At 38.6% G+C, this 23,086-nt stretch overlaps 1 protein-coding gene across 1 annotated transcript in view; it reads left to right on the forward strand.

The window, feature by feature from the left end:
* LOC139948318 (uncharacterized) overlaps positions 1 to 22,984 on the forward strand; it is a 43,272-nt gene extending 20,288 nt beyond the window's left edge. Inside the window, exons 30-57 of the mRNA XM_071946432.1 lie at positions 102 to 286; positions 1,544 to 1,735; positions 2,194 to 2,338; positions 2,825 to 3,021; positions 3,827 to 4,021; positions 4,606 to 4,747; positions 5,201 to 5,379; positions 5,677 to 5,868; positions 6,567 to 6,708; positions 6,972 to 7,162; positions 7,786 to 7,980; positions 9,026 to 9,167; positions 10,410 to 10,594; positions 11,006 to 11,209; positions 12,120 to 12,261; positions 12,573 to 12,754; positions 13,462 to 13,569; positions 13,795 to 13,908; positions 14,285 to 14,429; positions 14,600 to 14,793; positions 15,397 to 15,594; positions 15,904 to 16,048; positions 16,458 to 16,648; positions 17,258 to 17,461; positions 18,243 to 18,413; positions 19,385 to 19,535; positions 20,051 to 20,253; positions 21,036 to 22,984. Coding sequence (XP_071802533.1) covers positions 102 to 286; positions 1,544 to 1,735; positions 2,194 to 2,338; positions 2,825 to 3,021; positions 3,827 to 4,021; positions 4,606 to 4,747; positions 5,201 to 5,379; positions 5,677 to 5,868; positions 6,567 to 6,708; positions 6,972 to 7,162; positions 7,786 to 7,980; positions 9,026 to 9,167; positions 10,410 to 10,594; positions 11,006 to 11,209; positions 12,120 to 12,261; positions 12,573 to 12,754; positions 13,462 to 13,569; positions 13,795 to 13,908; positions 14,285 to 14,429; positions 14,600 to 14,793; positions 15,397 to 15,594; positions 15,904 to 16,048; positions 16,458 to 16,648; positions 17,258 to 17,461; positions 18,243 to 18,413; positions 19,385 to 19,535; positions 20,051 to 20,253; positions 21,036 to 21,200 — 4,799 coding nt within the window. The 3' untranslated portion in view covers positions 21,201 to 22,984. The remainder of the gene's footprint in view (positions 1 to 101; positions 287 to 1,543; positions 1,736 to 2,193; positions 2,339 to 2,824; positions 3,022 to 3,826; positions 4,022 to 4,605; positions 4,748 to 5,200; positions 5,380 to 5,676; positions 5,869 to 6,566; positions 6,709 to 6,971; positions 7,163 to 7,785; positions 7,981 to 9,025; positions 9,168 to 10,409; positions 10,595 to 11,005; positions 11,210 to 12,119; positions 12,262 to 12,572; positions 12,755 to 13,461; positions 13,570 to 13,794; positions 13,909 to 14,284; positions 14,430 to 14,599; positions 14,794 to 15,396; positions 15,595 to 15,903; positions 16,049 to 16,457; positions 16,649 to 17,257; positions 17,462 to 18,242; positions 18,414 to 19,384; positions 19,536 to 20,050; positions 20,254 to 21,035) is intronic.
* Positions 22,985 to 23,086: the final 102 nt, after the last annotated feature.

The following is a 23,086-nucleotide window of genomic DNA, read 5'->3' on the forward strand; positions in this document are numbered from 1 at the left end:
TAATCGACAGATACAGAAACTGAGCTGCCCAACTTGGATACTCTCTTAGTAGTTAGCAGCAAGATTTAGAAGTATGACTAAATATTCTTCTTTCTCGATAGGTTGCGACGTCGTTGTTGAGCAATCTGGTACACTCATTGAATCCATAAAGACGAATGGTGTTTATGCTAACAACCAACTGTGCACAACAACCATCAGTAATCCAGAAGGATGTCTCTCGATCGAGTTCTTGACATTTGAACTTCAGAACTCAATAGGCAACGAGTGCACCGCTGATTATCTAGAGGTACAAACCTGTCGCCTTAGTGCCCCCCTATCAAATGTTTCCTATAGTCTTGAAAAATTAAAATAGCCTTAAGGCCCGGTCACACAGGTCTCGATAACGAGAACAAAAACTACAATATTAACAATGCAGGTCCTTGATTGGGCGTGGGCGTATTCTACTGGAGCAATTCACGCAATAGAATGCGTTCTTTTTGCATTGTTAACATTATGCTTTTCGTTATCGCTGCAATGTGACTCTGCCTTTACCCCCTTGAAGATGGAAATCCAGGCTTCATTGCATTCCTGCAGGTGTTCAAATCAGGGGCAGCCTAGTATCAACTCTTTATTTTGATTTACCTAGGACTGGATTAAGATGTTGTGACGTCAGATTTTAAGTAGGATTTGAAACCTTGCATGGTGGTAAGAGAAAACTAAGAGAGGTTTGCAGGAACACCATGTGAACATCTCTTTTGAGTAATCTGGTTCTGAAAAGAACCGGTGGTTAATGCCTCAACGTTTCAATCAGTATGCTTTGATTGTCTTTACCTAGCAACTAAGATTAGTACACAGCTTTAAATCTGTCTAAGTCTTGGGTTTTTCCTTCATGTAATTTCTTGGTTTTACCCATATACACCAATGAGTGTTTAGCACTAGATACTCGGTACTAACCTGAGCTCTGTTAACAAAACCTCAGGCAGTTTCCTCAGGGTAATAATAATAATAATAATAATAAGACTTGTAATGCGCACATATCCACCCTGCTGGGTGTTCAAGGCGCAGTAAACCAAAACAAAACAAAACAAAAACACAACACAAAGAAAAACAGACACAACAAAATTAGTCATTGAAAACCTGTGACATAAGATAAATTTTGCGGTACAAAGACAAGATCGAAGATTAAGTGGTAGAGAGTTCCAGATGCGTGGTGCGGCTACAGAAAAAGACCTGTCACCCCATGAGTGTCGAGACTTGGGTTCAATGAGGAGAAGCATGGAACTTGATCGAAGATTCCTTGATGGAGTGTAAACTTGAAGCAGTTCAGAAATATAGTGGGGAGCCTTGCCATTTAGAGCTTTGTGGACAATGAGCATCAGCTTCGAACCCATGGTGTTTGCAGTTCCAGAGCAGTGTCTTACCAACTAGACTACTGAGATTGCTAGTGGCAGTATATAAAACCAAAATTTGTATTCTTTATCCAAATGCAAATCTATTAAACTTCATGTAATTTTTCATCACTCGATATTATCATGCTCTGCCCACGTTTTTCATTGTTTCGTAGATTATTGATTCTGGGAGAGACGCACCAATGAGGTTCTGTGGTCTGGACAGTCCTAGGAACTACTTATCACTCTCCGGTGACGTCTCTATTGTATTTAAGACTGACGAGACGGTCAACGCTGCTGGATACGTGGCTTACGTTAGGTTTGTGCCATGCCCCATCAACGCTTTCATTCCTGGAAATTGGAGTGAGGTAGGTACCCTATGCTTATGTGTTTCAAGCCCCCACGATTTCAACTTGAAGTCTGTGGCATCAGATGTCTTGAATCTCATACTTTGTGTTTCTCTATTTTGCTGTGCTCTTTTACTGACCTTTCTGTGATGAAGAGGTAATTTGGCCAGTCGCAGCGATCTTGTTATAACGAGAGTCGATTGTAATAATCTCCTCCTTAGATTGTCTTTAATGAGATCATGTTGCCATCCTACAGAAGAAAGACCAGAGGTGGATTTCACAAAGAGTTGATCCAAGTCTTATATTGAGTTAAGACGAGTTAACTTAGAAATAGCCTTAAGTTTTCAATATCTCCTAAAGAGTCCTAGGTCTAGTCCTAAGTTAGGATTATCTTTGTGAAACCGGCCCCTGGCTATTTGACACAACTTACCTTTTTAAACTCTCAAGTGTTTTCCCTCCGACATTTTTGTGTGTGACAGTGCTCGGTGACCTGTGGATCAGGGATGAGGACACGTGATGTTCAATGCATGGATCTACTGAATGACATCCCTGTGGACGAGTCCCTGTGTAGTGGAAGCCGTCCGATTAACATGGAGCCCTGCAATACAGAGGTGGAGTGTCCATGTAAGTCCACTTCTTTCCTCGTCTGACTCTCTTCATTAACAGGGATGTGATTTCTCTATGTTTAAACGGAATTCAGTTTGTTTTTGCCCCCTTAAGAAAAAAAAATTCCTTTTTATTTTTAAGATCAAATTTTAAAAGAAATGTGGATAATAAGCATATACACTATTGCCCCAGATTGCAGAGAAGGGCTTTTAAATCCAAAGATAAATGTTCAAATGGGCTTCGCAGTCGCAAGTTTTGTGCTTTGCACTCAGAGTTCCGATTATTTTCTCAACAGCCTATCACATCTCTGTAATATTAGTAATAATAATAACAGTATATAATGATAATAGTGTCTTCTTATATGTCACTCAGTGACACTAAAGGCACTTTAACATACGGTATTTCCTGCATGGTATGTGGGACTATCTTTACTTTGGAACAAAAGATCTCAAGTCTTACATTTAGAATATTTTAATCCCATTTGTTTCTTGTTCCATCCACCAGCATGCTACTTCTATGTCAATGAAACTGGTCAGTTTCTGACGAGTCCAGGATTTCCTAATGATGAGTACACCAACAATCTGAATTGTATTTATGAGTTTGAATCACCTGATGACTCGCAGTGTATACGAATCGTCTTCCTGGAAGCCTATCTCGATGGACCCGATGACGATGGAGCATGTACCAATGACAACATTACTGTAAGTCAGAAAATGCATGAGCTTTTACCTATGTTACCGCTAGTTTAGTTTAGTTTTGGCTAGACTGCTTGAGGGCGGCCAGGCAGCAGGAAAAGCGAGATAGATGCGAGCATCGCTGAATTTAAGCTGAAACAGAAAAGGTAGATTTGTTACAAAACAGAGATTTGTTTGTATAAAAGTTTGATTGGATTTAGAGAAGTGGACATCTAAGATCTTACGGACTGAATCTTTGGTGGAATTAGCTGCAAAAGAGCCACTTTGGTTTTGTATATTCTTGTGGAACCTTGTAAAAGTTGTTGTATTCCTGTTGAACTGTTGCACAGTGTTCAATATTATAAAGAGGTTTCAGGAGTAGATCTTGCCTCATCATGACGTGTGTCCTTGAGCAAGATGCTTTACTATAACTACTTCTCTTCACCTAGGGGGTGTACCTGCAAGGGTAGAGGTTGATATTGTATTTGAAAAAACTTTTTGTGCACCACGGCTGCTCAGCTGATCTTACCATTACTAATGTAAGAAAGAAGAAAATTAACTGCCTCTAGCTACCGGGCAATCTTGTACATGTAGGTCTAGTTGGTAAGACACAGCTCAAGAGTTGCAAAGGTCGTCGGTTCGAATCACTCCCAAGTATACGCGTGCGATTTTTGTCACAGAGCTCGGCAAAGTACTGAGTATACAGTGCTACCACAGATCAATGTATATCGGTAAAACCAAAATTAGTATTCTTCTTCCTCGATGCAAATTTCCATCTATGCATTTTTATTCATTTTGATGTCAGTACTTGATTTTGTTTTTCACCCTGTAGGTTGATGGTCGTGATGCACAACCTCAATTTGTATTCTGCCCGGAGTCTGCTCGTTCAGTAACATGGTTCTCCTCGACAAACACAGCCAAGTTGACTTTCACAACCGACGAGTCGGACACAGGGTTAGGATTTAACCTCTACAGCATCTTTGAGGAATGTCTCGAGTATGATTATGTAGCTGGAGATTATGGTCCGGTAAGTTGATGTCAATAAAGTAGGATTTGAAACTTTGCTCAGTGGAAGTACGATATGGTAAGGTTCGCGGTAACACCGTGTAATGATAATCTCTAATTAGAGTTGGAGTGGTTTTGAAAAGAAGCTTAGGTTTCAGAACCATCCTGACTCAATTAGAGATTATCATTGTTACCACATCGCAAACCTTACTATATTGATGTCAATTGTTATTCTAGATCTGAACTGGGGCATGGTTCAGTACATTGGACCCAATTTCAAAAAGCCTGTAAGCACAAAAATTTGCTTAGCATGAAATTTCTTCCTTGATAAAAACAGAATTCCCAACCAAATTGCCACGTGATTTTCAGGATAAGCAAAGAACAGCTGGATACCAGTATGAATCAACATGCAACAAATGGAAATTTGGTTGGTAATCCTATTTTTATCAAGGAGAAATTTCATGCTAAGCAAACTTTTGTGCTTACAGGCTTTATGAAATTGGGCCCTGATTAGAAACAAGTTTCAGCGACTCTGCTGTTTACTCTGTATCCTTCTCATTCAGCGCTTAATTCTCATTCCATTTATGTATTGCTTTGTTTTGACAGTGTTCTGCACGCTGTGGTGGCGGTACCCAAGTCCGAACAATCACTTGTGTTAGATTGTCCGATAACTCCGATGCAGATCTTGCTTTTTGTCGCAACCCTCTGCCAACAAGCTCTCGGGCTTGTAATACCGAACCATGTGAAGGTAAATACTACAGGACCATCGGCTTTGTCCCATCCGTAGAACAAAGCATCATGGTTAAGTGTCTTGCTTAATGTTTTCATAAATATTGTATCCTGTGTTCTAAAGAAGAAGTTGTCAAAGTTAAGGATAAACGATCCCTAGGCACAGACAAATCAAAATGGTTTTAATGGCCCAGTAACCGGGGTTGGATTTCACAAAGAGTTAAGACTAGTCTCATCTTGAGTTAGGACGAGTTACTTAGGATGAGCCATACATTTTTATATCCCCTAGGACATCCTAAGTTAGGACTAGTTCTAACTCTTTCTGAAATCGACCCCAGGGGTATTAATGTTGGAAGCACTTTGAGACGCCTTTCGGGAGTGAAATGCGCTATATAAAAACTGGTTATTATTATTATTATTATTATTATTATTAGAGCAGTTCAATAAAACCTTTTGTTGTTCTTGTCTGTAGACTGTGATGCCAGCTTTGGTCCCGGACAGAGCCTGCTTTCAAGCCCTGAATTCCCTGCTCCATATCAGACCATGCTGGACTGTAATTACAACATTACCAACCCTGATGGCTGCATCATTCTTCAGTTCTTGGATTTTAATTTGCAGAGCTGCTCTGAATGTGAATGTGACTCCCTCACTGTAAGTGTCTCAAGTCTGATCGATCTCAAACTTCTACACATTTGTCAGTTTAATTAATTAATTATTAATTATTAATCAATTACAGTGGATTAAATAAAGTGCTTACACTGCATGCAACTGTTTTGTTAGGAAAATTTAATTTTTGTTTTGTTCCTTTATAAAAACAGTTAATTTGTTTTACTTTAGTAACCTGTTCATGTTTGTTGTGTTGTCATTAAGCCTCCGAGAAAGGCTCTGCAAGGGTCGAAACGTCAGGCCTTTAACTATTTTTTTGCATTTTTATTTTGTTTGAAATAGATTTTTGAGGAGGGAGTTGCTGCTCTGCCACCCCTCTGTGGAGATGATCCACTCTCGATGTATCAGTCTACAACCGGTAACGTTCAGCTCGAGTTCATCAGTGATGCCTCAGTGATCAATAATGGGTTCAACATCTTTGTATCGTATGCAGATTGTCCCGATACCTTCTACTTCACTGGAGATTACTCGCAGGTAAGAAGACCAACACTAAAGCTTGGTTTACACTTGACAAATTCGCAGCAAATAATTCGCAGCAAATAATTCAAATCAGCCGACTTGTGCTCGACTCTTGGGAAACTTTCACTTCGAAAACACCTATGTGATGTCAAAATTCGCTTCGCATTTGCAGGAAGAATGAACCAAGCTATGGGTTACCGGAAGGTTTGTGTCAACTCGTGAGGCAAAATGTAATCAACGCGTTCTTGGAAGGCTCCCTCTCCCTCTGATAGAGAACCATCTGTTGTCCGTTAATCGGGCGGTATTTCAAGCCCCCTCGATTTAGCCTTCTATGTTTTTATCTTGACGGCTTCAATCCTGGATTTCTCTTCGTACCCAATACCTAGACCTTGTCTCCGAATGAGTGCAAGGAGTTAAATTTACCCCCAATAAACTAAACTGAAAATATACTTTTCTAATCAAAAACTCTCGCCCAGCTTGGTCTGCATCGTTTCATCATAGAGAGTGCAACTTTTGCTGGACTGTCTTTGCCTGAATGCTTCAGGCTTTACCTGGTCGTATTTACCCTCTTGTTTTTAAAAATTTCATTCCCATTGTTTTTTCTTGTCAGCATCTGAGCACTTTGCGAAAGTCTTTATTTAAATGGTGTTATTTAAAATGTGAATTTTGTATCCTCCATTCTGATGTTTTTAAACTGTTTATTTTCCCGGCAGTGTGACGTAAGCTGTGGCGGTGGTACACAAATGAGAGAAGTCTATTGTAAGAGTCGCTCTATGAATGTTCAGGTCGATAACGCAATGTGCTCTGGAGCAATACCGCCCTCAACGCAACCTTGTGGATTGGAGGATTGTCCATGTAAGTCTTGACGCATTCAAACATAGAATTTGTTTTTTTATTTCTGCAATCAAGTTTTTATTTAGATTTGTTTTAGGGTAACACCATGTGTGTGTCTTTTTGCCAGGTAGGTTTTGTTTTTAAGAGAACTGTCTTGCTATATATTCTACTACCACCCAGATTTTTCAGGAGACTTCTCAGTTATACATACTACCTGCAGGTACTGCAAAGATTATTAGATGTTAAATTTGCATCCTAATATGTTTTTCCTTGTTTCCTTGCAGTCTGTGATGTAGAAGTGACATCGCCAAGCTTCATCACAAGTCCCGATTTTCCTGCTGAATACCCTATCAGTATCAACTGCGAATATAATATCACTGCTCCAGAAGATATGTGTGTCAGTGTTCGTTTTATTACGTTTGATCTGGAAGAAGGCACCGGTGAACCTCCAATGTGCGATAACGACTTTGTACATGTAAGACAATCTAAGAAAATCTATCAACAGATTTTGATAAATTGAATTGAATTAAATTAAATTGTTTTATTGTGTCTTACTTTTTACCATTTAAAGGCGCTCTCAAACATATTTGTATCACTTCCATTTTGACAAGGTCTTGAGGTATTGAACCTTGACGTAAATCGTTTCCATCCTTTTTTATAGAACAATTAATTACTAATATAATTACCATCAAATTCATTTCTCTCTAATTACTTTCGGACACTGATAATGTTTGTGATTTTTGAAGTAGCAGCGCTTAAGGGTATAAATGAGAATTTATTGTTAAATAAGGGAGTAAAAGAGTAAATGGATGTTTAAAACCGGCAGGGTAATGGCTGTGTGTGGTGCGCATTGCGTTACGTGTAAGCAGAGGAATAACAGATGACGTGCTAATTCTAAAAGCTATATATTGCATTCCGTGTAACTAAATTGGCGTATATGAGCTTGCGCACCCAACACGCGAAGCCAGCCGGTTATAAACGGCTTCAGGTATGTCTTTATCAGCCGTTTAAACACCCCCACGTGACACGCTCTCCACCAATAATATGAACAACGAAACTGTATTTATGAATATATATATATATTTTTGTCATTTTCAGATTAAGGATCTATCAACAGTTTCCCTCGATAGGAGGTACTGTGGAAGCAGTACTGAAATCATTTGGTCATCTCGAGATAGAGAGGTCATTTTGGAGTTTTCTTCTGATGAGGAGAACACGGCTGCAGGTTTTAATGCCTACGTCAGCTTCATTACTTGCCCTGCATTTGGATACAGTGTCGGACCATTTAGCGAAGTAGGTTCAAACCACAGTCAACATTTTTGTATTTATTTCAAAACCAATTTATAAGAGTGGCAGCTGACGAGGCATTCTCAGTCTCAAGATTATGAATCTAAAGCTATTGTGGGGAAACGACACACTAATATATAAGATCTGTTCCTTTCCATCATGAAGAAATTTGTACTGTTTTTGATTTTTCTTGTATACCTTAAATAGGAATTTCCGCCGATTTTGATTTGACCTATGAATAACTTCAAAGTTCATTTATACTTGATATTTACACTTAATTGCGAGAATTTGTTTTTGATTTTTGATTAACATAATTCATGATTCACGCACATACCGCCGGGCAAAAACCTTTGCGTTTTGGCAGCCAGCTAGAAAGTGTATGCAATCTTACCATGACTACGTGTCTTTTTGCCCGGTGAAACATGACGTATACAGTGTTTATTCAACAGAGGGCGGTTTGAATGTAAACATAGGTCACATCGTCTATATCCACTAGGAGCCTGGCTGGTAAAGCAGAATGCATCAGCGTTTTACAAAGCATTTGGGCTCAAGTGCCTTGTTTCAGGGGCACACATGTCATGACCTGGATTCGAACCCACACTTTTTCGCTGATAACACCAGAGCTTGGGTCCGGTCATAGAGTTATATATAAGAACTAGAGGGCGCACTGGTGATGCTTCATTGCACAAACGCCAAGGGACAGCGAGAAATCACGCGCACAATTCTGCACGCGCCTTGAATATGAAGTACACGTTGGAGTTTGTATTTATTGAACGCTGACGCGATCCTGCTTTGTCAACTTACAAAATGGCCGCACAAACACACGCTGAGCAATGCCCGTTGGTTCAACTTAGAAAATGGCCGCCTGCGCACATGCCGGGGTGCGTATATAAGCCCTCTAGTTCTTATATATAACTCTATGGGTCCGGTTGAACAGTAATACTTGGACATGCCATGAACATTTTGTAGATCGCATGCTTTAGCTATTGAGTTGGTATCCTTAGACATTGTGATTAACAGAACACTTTTGTAATCTTTGTTTCTTGTTTAGTGTTCTCGTCCATGTGGAGGTGGCATCCAGGAACGCACCGTTGAATGCCTTGATTTATCAACCGATCTCGTAGTTGCAGATGAGATGTGCCAAGATATGAGACCGTTTGCCACTAGACCCTGCAATATAGAGGCATGCCCTGGTGAGTACTCGGCCCTTACTAGAAAGGCAAACTTTGTAATCAAAGAACCTCAGGGATGTGGTTTCTGTTTATAACCCGAATTCCAAGGGCAGGGATCTCGTTTTGGGCCCCCCCCAAAAAAAACAAAAAAAAAAAACAATGTAATAATTTTCAATTTTTAAAAAGAAAATTCATAAAAAATGAAAGTAGTGACCCAAATAGCAGAGTAGGGCTTTTAAGACCAAAGATAGATATTTCGTGTCACGATCGCAAGTTTTCAAGCTCGCATGCTTTTGCACTTAGTGCTCAGAGTTTAGGGTTTTTTCTCAATAGCCCATCACCTCTCTGGTACTTTAATTGTTGATATTTTAAACATCAGGGCAAAACCATGGATATTAACACTACTAGTCAAAGACCAGTGTTCTTACTGGGTGTATCCCAACATATGCATTAAATAAAAAATCTGTGAAAATTTGACTCAATTGGTCATCAAAGTTGCAAGAGAATAATGAAAGAAAAGGCCTAAAAAGGGCTTCAGGTCTGAAGTGTTTTAATATTTGATTGAGAAATTACCCTACTTCAGAGGGAGCCGTTTCTTACAATGTTTTATATTATAACACCCCTTACAAGTATTCTGCCTGCTCATTGGTTTAGAGCGTGTCACATGACATGTCTTAGTTTTGCTAGACAACGGGCGTTTGATAGTGCGTCGGTTTGCCGTGCGCTAATTCAAAGACTAGCGCACGGCGTGCAGTACCCAGATGTCCTTTGCGTATACGAGGATTATAAATTAATAGTCTGTAACCATTTCGGATTGCACGACACTACATGCAGCACAGTAAAAGTGTTTGCAATCTGTATTCGCGTCGTCCGTTGATTGTAGCATTCAGGTCTGTAACTTAATAATAATAGTACAGTATTTAGAAATGTTTGGGGTGTTATAAAACAAATATTGACTGCTTTTACTCGTACAATGGTTAGAACTATGACTCCCTCGGTGATCCCCGGAGTGTTCTATTTTCCCTCGGCTTCGCCTCGGGAAAATAGAATGCTCCGGGGATCACCTCGGGAGTCATAGTTTTAACCATAGCACTCGAAGCAGTCAATATTTGTATACTATCAACAGCTCTCCATTGCCCGTTACCTAGTGAGATTGTATGCTAACAATTATTGTGATTACTGACCAATTATCAAAGGTTGATTAAGAAAGTAACTTTCTTGAACACTGGTGTTGAGCTTTATCATTTCTTCTGTTATTTCCAGAATGCAATGAGGTGATATTCACTGAACGACAAACTGTTGCCAGTCTTAACTTTCCTCAGCCGTACTTCGAGTACAGCTGCAACTACTTATACACCAATCTAGGAGGCTGCGTGGAACTTCTCTTCATTCAGTTTGAGCTTCCAGAACCCAATCCTGATGGCATCTGCGATACGGACTACCTACTGGTAAAACATCCACATATTATTTGTGTTTTTTATATTTCAATTTTTCCCTGGATGTGCCATTTTAAAAGTGTTTGATTGCCGTGTCATCCAAAGGGTCAACAGCTCTCGATTGCTTGTTACCAAATAAATTTGTATGCCAACAATTATTTTGAGTAATTACCAATAGTGTCCTGTGATACGTGTTGTACGTCCACAGATTTACGTACACGGATTAAAGATAAAGAGGGTAGAAAGCTTCCCTTAAAAATTGGTGCTGTAGTTTGTCCCGGTAATTTTGTCTCCCTCGAAGCTACCCTTATATCTCATAATTATGCAGGGATTTCAATCACGTACAGGAAACCAAACCACATTCAAAGTTTCGTTTACTATTTTTGTGATATGACGGAACAATCTTGAATTTGACTTTTAAAGGTCGAGGACAACAGTAACCAGCCGTTTTCATACCGCATCTGTGGAAGGTCAATCCCGCAAGGTGTGGTCTCACGAGGACAGACGCTGAATGTAACGCTTATTACCGACGGAAACCCAGCGACACTCGGTGAAGGCTACCAGTTATACAACTTATTCACTGACGTGTGCCCCACCACTGGTTACGTAGCGTCTGAATGGCAGGACGTAAGTAGTTGACACGAGGGCCTGATTTCATAGAGCAGGGATTTCTTTGGGTGAAACTCATGAGAAAATGAAGAAGAAAAAAAACATATAATAATGCCTCAGATTGCAGAGTGGGGCTTTTAAAACCAAAGATAAATGTTAATATTTGGATTCATGATGACATGTTTTTGAGCTTGCATGCTTTTGCACTTTGCACTTCATTTTTTGTTTTCTCAACAGCCTATTACATCCCTGATAGAGTTGCTTAAGCACAAAGTTATGCTTAGCAGAATAAAGGTTACCAGCCAACTGCAATGTCACAAGTGCAATTCGTTAAATTGGTATCCTGCTCATTTCTACTAAGAAATTGTTCAGCAATATTTTCTGCTGACGTAGCTTTATGGAATTATTCCCAGGCAGAAATCTATTCAGTTATTAAGCAGAATAATTGTAAAAAAGTAAGAATGAGCGGAGTACCAGTCACAAGTTGCGTACATCAAATTAGCTTTGGATTGGTTTTTGCTCATCACAATTTCTGTGCTTAGCACATTTATTTGTCCTCACAGCTTCATGAAATTGTGCCAGATCTTGATATAGGGAACAGTGCAATACCTGGGATCCCCTGAATTTTTTGTATAAATGCCCCGTTTCAAAAAAATATGCATAGTCAAGATAACTATACATATTGGGGATGGAAAACATGTTCGATTGCTCTGTTAAGGGCTAGTTACTCTTATAAATGCAACTGTTTTAAGAATCTATTTTGACAGCAAACTTAAAAAGGGTAACCAGTGTAGCATGAACTCGTTTGTGAACTCATGCTGTATATAACTGTGTTGAGGTCAAGTGGGGTCACAGTTACTGGTCACCCAGTTAACGATCTTGGGCTTGGTAACCCGACTAACTCTGTTTTTGCATGAATTTAATGCAGTGTGATCGAGAATGTGGAGGAGGAACCAGACAGCGTGATGTTAGCTGTATTCATCTGGAGAGTGGTCTTGTCGTGGATGAGCAGCTCTGTACTGATAGGAAACCAGTCGATACGGAGCTCTGCAACAGTCAGCTTTGTCCATGTGAGTCATAAAGACACAATAACCATCAATGCGCTTTATACATGTACACTACGTGCCCTGATCATTAGGCCAATAACATTCATTTTAATGTCTTGACTCTCTAGGGAGACGGCGAGATGCCCAAGCTGGCTGCCTAACTTTCTTGCTCGCCTTTAAAATAGGCTTTTTATGCATACTAAGCTGATGGTTCTACTTAAGTAACATGCCAATTTGCAGCTCTATAAAGTTTTGCACCAAGAATGCTTAGACAGAACTGCCATGGCATCCACTTGATCCTTGACTTTGACCCTTTGACCTTTGACCTTTTGCAGCTTGTGATGGGACGATTGACTCCTTGCCATATCAGCTGTTGAGCCCCAACCATCCTGAGAGCTTCGATCCTCAGCGTACATGTAACTACAACATCACTTCTCCACGATGTGTTCGTATCACATTCTTGGATTTCAACCTTCCGACACCAGAAGGGGACAGGTGTGGCGACACCTACGTTCAGGTAAAATTATTTTTTTTTACATTTTATTATTTTAATTTTTGTTTTACTCAGCATTATGGAATTGCGCCATATAATTTGCGTCTTATAAATTTTAATTGTTATGTTATGTTATGTTATTCAAACAGCGCAAGCAGCAATAATAGGATGGATACAAATATTTAACATTATAAAGCGGTAAAATGTTACAATTAATTATAGGAAAAATATAAAATCACGCACATGGCAATATGACATGAAGTCATTGAGGTACTGGGGCGTCAAATGTTAACAAACTGTGCAATATATTTGACCTTTATGTAGGATTTGAAACTTTGCCTGGTAAGAGTAGAATTAGGTGAGGTATGCGGTAGGCCAATACACATGTGTAAATGTCTTTCTTCTGAAGACAAGCAGAGTGTACTGTTTGAAACGCTGAGACCACACCGGCTCTTTTCAAAGCCAACACTCCCACAAGTTTACTATTTATGAATCGTTTCATCCTATTCATCCACACCATTCAAAGCTTTACTCTCTTATTGTAAACCAAATTCCCTTTGTCTCAGACTTTTTATTTGGCACTGTATTTTTATTAAATTAAACCAATATTGAATTGAGTTGAAACATTGAGTAATTTTGTCAACCATACATTCTTTTCAGAACCAACACTACCGAAACATTTTCCGACACATTTGTTAATTTATTGATTATTTTATATATATTGTCAATAGATAAGGGATGTAGAAGCGGAGTTCTTGAACCAGAGGATCTGTGGAGATGGACCAATAAGACAGCCTGGAGATTTCTCACTTTACAACTGGGAGTCACGCTCTGGACAGGTATGTCTCCTCGTTCTTTCAGACTACAAAGACACAATTCTCCGACATGATTGTCTTTTGTTGGCAGAAGAAGTATTATTCATAAACTTTACTCCTGTTAAATCTGAATTTTTTTCACATGCACTTTTTTTGGTTCCTTCAGACTACAAAGAAACAATTATCATAATTTTTTATCTGACCTTTGACCTTTGACACTAGACCTTTGATTTACTTTTTATTGCCTAGGTCATGGTGACACTTAACAGTGGGGAGGATATCCCAGACAACACCAGGTTCCAACTTTACTTGACCGAAGTGGACTGCCCAGAGTTTGGATTCATCGCTGGAAACTTCAGTGAGGTAAGTGCCTTATGTAACTTGAAATCTGTCGTTAACGATTACATATCGTAGTAGCAATGCCAATATGCTTGGTTTGTGTACCACACTGGTGTACGATCCTTGTCGTTTGATTGGTGGAATATGTGTCAGGTGTGATACCTAAGTTTGTAATGCAGCTGTTTCGACACTCAAATTTAACATAGGAGTCCTATATTCACAAATCGTAGCAAACCTTAGCGCATACTCTTTAATTTTACATTGATTACTCATATGTATTGAATGCGAATTAAATTATTTGCATGTGCGTGGGCTTGCGCGGCAACACTGGTATGGCTTTCAGAACTATTATAAAAAAAATAAACGTGTTTTTGTTTGTACTTGTTCTTTGGATTTACAGTGCAGTGTCACATGTGGTGAAGGTATAAACACACGCCCGGTTGAATGTATGAGACTGGCTACAAATGAAGTTGTGCCCGATGATATGTGCACAGACCCCAAGCCAGCTGAAACAAGACCCTGTCCTCAACAGCCGGTTTGCCCATGTGAGTTACCAAGCTGTTTCTTCTTATGTCTGATTAATTTTCTCAGGAGTTTCTTGTGTTTTTGGCGAGGTCCCCCGGCATTACGTCCTGTCTTATGGAACCTACCTAGTATCATAGTAGAAGTAAAGGAAAAACCCAAGTTTAACTTGATCCTTTGCATTGTGTTTCAGCTTGTGATGCTGTATATCACCTAAGCAGTACTGTACCAGTGATCATGGCACCCCCTAGAGATGGCACATGGACCAGTGATGTGAACTGTGAATACACAATCACTGCCGACACCTCTTGTGTGCAAGTCAGTGCTCTGTCATTTGAACTGTCCGATCCGGATGAGAACGACACTTGCTCAACTAGCTTTCTTTCGGTAAGCAAATATTGAATAATAATCGTAATAATAATAAAAATAAGGTATGGTGGTGGTTATCGAAAGCAGTGGGGAAACATCTGGACGAAATAGGGACAAATGTAAGAATAGATCTGTTGCAGAAGGCGGCGCTATTGGGAACAGCAAGGATCCTAAGAAAGACCCTCGAGATCTAAGGCTACGGGATGCAGCCTGACTCGAGGAGTTACCGGCACAAATGAAAATATGATCCTTCTTTTTGCATGCTGTGATAAGATGGAATAATAATAATTGGTTTTATATAGCACTTGATACACCCGAAGGGCATCTCATAATGACCCCTGGTCACTTTGCCATTCAATTATTTCCTTAAACCATTTCAGCTCCCTGGGGAGTATACAGCCTGTGCAACGAATATGTGCTAATTGGCTAAATCAATCACAAGAACCATCTCTGCCCTCACAGGTACCCATTTCCCCATGGGTGGAGAGAAGCAATTGTAAATAAGTGCTTTGCTCAAATTTTGTTGCAGAATCGAGTTATGACTATTTTGCACTAGCACAAAAGTAATTTGAAAATGAATTCAAGTTTCAATTGAATAGAATGAAATGTTATTCTTTACAGTTTACCGATGGCGTGTACGACATGTACACTCAAGAGTATTGTGGATCTACAATTGCACCAACCTTCCTTTCGCTGACACAAAATGCAACTGTTGTCTTCTCATCTGATAACTACGAACAATCCACGGACACCTTTGCACTATTTGTCCGTACTGCTGCTTGTCCATCGTTCATGTATAGGGCAGGACAATTTTCACCGGTAAGAATAAGCATACTGCACCCTTATATTGATCTGAACTCATCAAGCTGGTCTTCGTTCAGCAAGTCAACATCTTCTGCTGGGAGACAGATCTTTTGGTACTGCTGCCAACAACCTTCCTCACAGTGTTGGCTCACATTGTTCTCTTAAAACCCACCTCATGTTAATTGCCTACAACTGCACAATTTTTATTCTGTTAATTGTGCCTTTTTGTCGCACCTCTAGAGCCTACTTGTTAGGTGGATATGTTGCGCTTTACAAGTATTATATTAATAATATCAGATAAAATTGAAAATTTGTTCATTATAGTGCTCCGTGTCTTGTGGAGGCGGCACACAAGTTCGAGATGTAACCTGTGAAAGAACCGACTTGAATGTAGAAGTACCTGAGATTCTTTGTACAGATGCTCGTCCAGATGAATCAAATGTCTGCAATGATTTGGAATGCCCTCAAGGTAATGAATGGATTCCTTTCTTAATATCCCATCACACCAAACTCGTTCTCACTATGTTCTGAAAAAAGTAGTCTTGTTGCAGGACACTAGTAATGTGCGCAGCTAGGAGGGATCGCGATGGTTGAGTGATAGTGCGAATAACAATGTCTTGCACCAAGACTACTCGCTCTGCTTCTTGGCCATATGTGTGTCAGTGTGGATTGGTTGTCAATAGATACCCTTGTATCTCCAGCTCAAACCATTTTGTAGACACATCCTTCGTAATTCAGCTTGCCAGCTGCGGGAAAGGGAGGATATCCCCCCCCCCCAAAAAAAAATAATAATAATAAACAAAAAACAATTATGACAAATGACATAATTATTATAATATGTTGGTAATTAATTGTCTGTTTGTTTGGTTTTCACACAGAGTGTGACCGAGTTCTGACGGAGAACAATCCCATCGTCCCACTGACTGCCCCTACTGCTGCTGAATACCAAGTCAATGCGACCTGCACCAATAACATTGTTGTCCGTGTTGACTCCTGCGCCACAATTGACATTTTGTCAATTGACATCGAGGAGTCGGCTCCGGGTGTTTGCGATGGTGACTATCTTGAAGTGAGTAACCCCCATCCCCCTCTGAGGCCATCACCATAATATAGACCTTAGCACACATAATGTCATACCAGTAGGGCGGACTCATGTGTGTTTCAGTTGTTTCATCATCGTTTTAACCCTAAGATGGCAGCTTGATTTTTGATTGTGCCATTTTGAGAATAATTGTTCCCATGTGTTATATAATCAATCATGGCACCCTTAGTTGGGATCCTTGGAAGCATTTTAAAATCTTCCCTGTTCTTTATGCCGTGAGCTTACTATATTGTGGTCTCTGGGCCAGCATCTCTCCTTACGACACTGACATAGCTCAAACACTATCTTCCCCTCAGCTTCACCCCATGAGTGTAGTTGCCCCTCTATAAAAACTTATTGTTTTTGTATTATCACAAATGTCAACTCTATAAAGTATTTTCTTATTTGAGCAGATCACATTCTTTTATCTGTTGATCCGAGTGTAGTTTGTTTATTATTTAGTTTGTTTTTTGTTTTGTTTTCAGTATTATGTAGCACTTTTGCTTTTCGTTCCTTTGAAAAGTACACTAAAAACTTTGTCCTATAAATTTAGGAAGTGATTTCATTATACATTCTAAACATCTATTTTTTTACTAGATAATTGATTCTAGTTATCCTGAGCTTAACTTGAAACTTTGTGGTCAAGTGGCTCCCACTGGAACCTGGAGATCTCGCTCAAGTATTGTAAGAGTCGTATCCACCACTGACGCCACGGACAACCAGCCTATCCTGTATGTCCTGAACTATTCATTCGATGACGCTTGCCCGACTGGATCATATGTAACTGCACCTTGGTCTGCGGTAAGATGACGTTTTGTATTCGCTTTTTAGTAATAATGGTAAAAATAATATAATAAAAATAATCATTTTTTTTTTAAAGCACGTTATACACCCAAAGGGCGTCTCAAAGCGCTTCAAACATTAGTACCCTTGGTCACTGGGCCATATTCATTACTTAAACCAGCTCAGCTCCCTGTGGAGTATACAGCCTGTGCTGCCAAATATGTATCACACTGTTATGCTAAATCAATCACATGAACCATTTCTGCCCTCACCCATCTGGGTGGAGAGAAGCAACTATAGTTAAGTGTCTTGCTCAGGGACTCAAGTGTCACGAACTAAACTCAAACCCTCAATCGATAATTATGAAAAATTCACAAGTATACAAATTACATTTAAATGGTAAACAAACCTGTTATAAACCAGATCAAATAGCATTCCTGTCAAAAACTAATTCGCTGAAGTACCTGTTTAAGGATTAAATGCAAATTTGTCTTATATTTAACACTTCCCCCACTCACGTTGCCTGTAAAAATTTAAAAGCACTTTATAGTCGTCATCATACGTTAGTGTTTAGTAAAAACCAAAGATATTATTAACTCTCTATGAAATTATGAAAGTGAAAATTTATGGTCATTCTTGAACAGTTTTTTTTTCATAGAGCAATTTTTTGTTTTTTTTGCTTACATCTGCATTGGTTTTTTGCGCTTTATACATTTTTCTTTTCTTATTTTATTATATTATTATTTATTACATCTGTGACCCTAAGTTGATAAGAATTGCTTTACACTTTTTCTAATAGTGCTCAGTATCATGCGGAAGTGGAACTAGGTCCAGATCCAGTCAGTGCGTTCTTCCGGATGGTTCAATGGGCCTGTTCTCAGATTGTCCTGGTATACCACCCACTGTCAGCGAAGCTTGCAACATGGGCGCGTGCCCAGAGTATTATTACAATACCGGAGAATTTTCTGTTGTGAGTAGTGACTTCCTTTTTTTCTTCTAGCAATGTTGTTATTCCAAGCTTTTGAAAACCAATAATGTGTAGTTTTTTCTGCAAGTATTCCTGCACCAACAGCTGAATAGCTTTCAGGTCGTTAATTATTTACATCAATGATCTCTCCCCTAACATTGACTTCTTTTCAAGGCACTGGAGACCTTTGGTAATTGTCAAAGACCAGTCTTCTCACTTGGTGTATATATGCATAAAATAACAAACCTGTAAAAATTTTGTGAGAGAGTAATGGAAGAAACAACACCCTTGTCGCACAAGTTGTGTGCTTTTAGATACTTTGAACTCGAGACCTCAACTGAGGTCTCTTATTCAATTCAAATATTTTTGTGTGAAATTACTTTTTTTTCTCAAAAACTGCGTTACTTCAGAGGGAGCTGTTTCTGACAATGTTTTATACTATCAACAGCTCTCCATTGCTCATTACCAAATAATTTTTCATGCTAACAATTATTTTGAGTTATTACCAATAGTGTCCAGTGCCTTTAACACACTTAAACCTGAAGGGCAAATAGTCTAAACAATCTTGATGATCAAATGGACCCTCCATTTATAATTGCCGTTGTATACAGATACGATTCAAAACTAGAGTCTGACGCTAAAGGGTAAACAGTAGCAGCAACATTGCAATTAATCTGGTCGATTAAATAATAACAATAGTTATAATAATCATGGTGTGTCTCCATGTGAGGACTAGCAGTGCTGAGGTCAAATGAGGTCACATCTACAAGACTCTTTTTAGGACTTATATTCTCCCTACCTTAGTCTGACTTCTGGTTGTATTTCTCCCTTGGAAAAATAAGAAAAGCTGCGATGAAAAGGCCTCAAAAGTTAGCCCTGGTGCAATTCCCCCTCCCCCCCCCCCCCCCCGACCAATAATCATGCCAGAGTCCATCTCCAAACAAAATAATGACTGATTGAATTTGTTGTTTCAGTGTTCAACAACGTGTGGCACTGGAATTAGCACCCGTGTTGTTGAGTGTCGTGCCGTGGCTGACGATACTATTGTGAGTAACAACCTTTGCTCTGACCTAACTGCACCAGAAACCACAATGGCTTGTAATCTTCAACCGTGTTCTGACTTTGGTATGTATACAAAATCTCCTGAAATAATAACAATAACACTTTGGGCCTAAATACGCTTTAAAGTGCATAAACCTTAAATTAAAAAAAGATGAAAAATAATAATAACTGTTATATAGCGCTTCATACTGGCATTTCTACGTGCAAAAACCTAAACGGAAAATTACTGAATTGGTTTTGTTAACAAAACAGTTGTTGTCAGTGTAAGCACATAATGTAATCCACCATATAAACCATATTACAAAGATGAACACCAATAACAATAACTGTTATATAGCGCCTCACAGAGCCTTTAAGTGCATAAACCTTAAAAAGAACATTACAGAATTGGTTTTTGAAAACAAAACTTTTGCTAGCAGTGTACACACTTTGTGTAATCCACCTTTGTGTAATTTTGGATTCACCCATATACACTGATCTGTGTTAGCACTGTATACTCAATACTTTCCTGAGCTCCGTGAACAAAAATCACAGGCATATTACTCAATTTGTGTTCTTTTTTCCCTTTCTTTTAATAGTCGTAAATGATCCATCAACCACAAGGGCTCTGGTATTGGGGGATACTGGAACCATTACGAGCCCAAACTACCCGAGCAATTATCCTGATAGTTTGAATGGGGAGCTTATACTGACCTATGAAGCAGGAACAATCCTCAAGATCACCATCAATCAATTGGCCCTCGTCTTTGATACTCCTTGTGCAAATGGCGACAGTATAAATGTAAGTCTTTCATATTCATCTTTCATATTCGTGTCGTGACCGGAGAAAAAGCTTTCGCATAAAGAGACCTAATTCATTTGAATCTGAACTGCTGAAGTGGCTTCACTTGATTTTGATTTTATCGAGGTCGATTTCAGAAAGAGTTAGGACTAGTCCTAGGAGATATTAAAAGCTTAAGGTTAGGTTGGGACAAGTAACTCATCCTAACTGGAGATAAGACAATTCTTAACTCTTTGTGAAATCCACCCTGGTTCATTTGTGTCCTTTGAAATGGTTGACCTGAGTAAGTCAGCCAATGGTCTACTAGCCTGGGTTAAAATAAATGACCTTGGGTTTAAATGATTGCATACTTGAATTAACTTATTGCAAAACCTGACCCAATGGAGTAGTAGTGTGTCATTCAGTGATTTCCCTGGCTTAAGCTTCGGCTATGGCCAGTTTTGGCTATGGCAAGCTTCGGCTATGGCCTGCTCTGCCTATGACTGTACTCAGCTGTGACAATGTGGAGGGAGGAATAGAACTTTTTAGCTATCGCTGAATCTGTTTAGTTTGGTCATGGCCTTTACACTAGAAAGTTACTCAGCTGTCCTTTTCAAATGCATCAAATCAGTGAGTAGCTTTTCTTCACTTTTGTATGAAAAGTGGAGATGAACAGGGGACTTGATTCTCATACCAGATGTCTCAAGTTTGTTGTAAACAGCACAATGTGGAGAAATACATTTATGAAGAAATCTCTCTCCAAAATATGACACTATTTTTTATTTTTTATTTTCTGTCAACAGATTTCTTCAGGCACCAGTACTTTGGCCATTTGCTCAGCACTTGTGACCCCTTCAGATTGGTTTAGTAGCCCTGGTGAACTGACAACAACAATCACTTTCACAACAAGTGCAACCAACTCTGATATGGGTTTCAGTGCCACATATGAGGTCCTACCCAATAACTAGAGTACAACAGGGCTGTGTGATGAGTTCCTACCTTTTTGCAAACATGATTTTTTTAAGTGTAACAAAGTCGTAACTTTGCTTTAAACTCCTTGATGTAAGCACAAAAACAACGGCAAACACAGATACAATAGTTTGACCTGGGTTTCGATTTCACAAACCAAGATAATTCATTGTAATATAACTATTCAATATTACTACAAGTATTGTGACATCACACTTTACTAAGCTATTGATTTGCAGTTTAGATCAATCTTGGCTCTTGATGAAATCGGCCCCAGAATGAGTTATGACCTTCTTGCACGATTAAGTTATTAAATATTTTGTACTCCAAGAGTTATCAGGAACACATTTGTCTGTCAACAAATGAAATTAAATCTGACGTTTAGAGTAGACATAGACAAAAACTTTTATCCAAATAATGTCCAATTAATCGTCAAAAATGTATATTTTGTCTGTTAATTATTGCGCTTGGTAGTCGTGGGAAACCCTTATCAAGGCTCCTGAATCCAACGCTCTCTAAAAGTTTTTTATAACTTCAAGCAAATAATTAAAAAGTAGATTAGATTCACCAGATTTATAAACTTCTAGTCTTATTTTTATTATACATCTTAACCCCAATCGATGTAAACATCTATATATATTTTGTGATTTGTACAATTAAAAAAAAATTAAATAAAGTCTGTTTTACTGTGTCTGTACATGCATATGGAAGATTTCCTGCACTGGAATTATAAATGCTGGTAAATTTTGTAGTATTTATTGAACCAAACATTCCTCAAGTGTTGGATTGTTAACAAATTAGATTCCAACAAGATATAATATGAAATTAAATACAAAGTTGTCCTTCCTCCAAACAAGATTGGTCTAGTCTTGAGTTTTTCTTAGTAAATAACTTCTAACTATAGTTTTTTTTCCAGAGGAAACATGGGTTGAGTTCACCGAGTAGAACAAAATAACAACTTTTATAGCTAGGCAAAGTGTACATTTGATTAGAACTGATTTTTGTCTTCATCTATTAGACATTGAATTATCGTAAACATTTACTCCATCATTTTTAAGTGTAGTGTACAATAGTTGTTTACTTGTGGTATTTTTTTATAACCGGCATATATTTTTGTGTGTACTTTGTAACCTTATAATAATAATAATAATAATCAGGCTTTGGTGTTCGAGACATTTTTAATAAAACAAAATAAACATCAACGTGGACTACAGTTATTTTATTTTTTTAAATTAATAACAGAAATAATAATAATAATAATAACAAAAACTAGTTTTTATATAGCGCTTTCAACATCATCATCCCTGGTAACTGGGCCATTTAATTCATTCCTTAAACCATCTCAGCTCCCTGGGAGTATACAACCTGTGCAACAAGTATGTGCTATTAAGCTAAATCAATCACAAGAATAATTTCTGCCCTTGCAGGTTCCCGTTTACCCCTTGGTGGAGAGAAGCAATTATAATCAAGTGTCTTGCTCAGGGACATAAGTGTCATGACCGAGACTCTGATTAACAGAAACACCAGAGCTTAAGTTCAGTGCTTTTATCCGCTTGGCCATGACACCCTTCAATGCAATAATTTTAACTTAAATGGTGTAGTTTCAAGAAAGGTCTTGTTTAAAAGAATTGGTTAACATTTCAAAATGAAAATAGCACAACAAATTTCAAAGAATCGGTAAATGTTGGTAGAATATTATTTAGTTCAAATTAATACTTGTTTACATCCCTTCCCTAATATGTGACAAGTGAATAGAAGAAAAAAATAAAATATTGAAAAGGCATCACTGGTTAATACAATTGTTTAAGTTTCCATTCCTTTTTCAAATTTTGTTTTTACATCCCTCCAAAAATTGATATCAAAAAGACCGAACCAGCCAACCCAC

Source organism: Asterias amurensis, chromosome 15, assembly GCF_032118995.1.
Source record: "Asterias amurensis chromosome 15, ASM3211899v1".
Taxonomy (NCBI): Eukaryota; Metazoa; Echinodermata; class Asteroidea; order Forcipulatida; family Asteriidae; genus Asterias; species Asterias amurensis.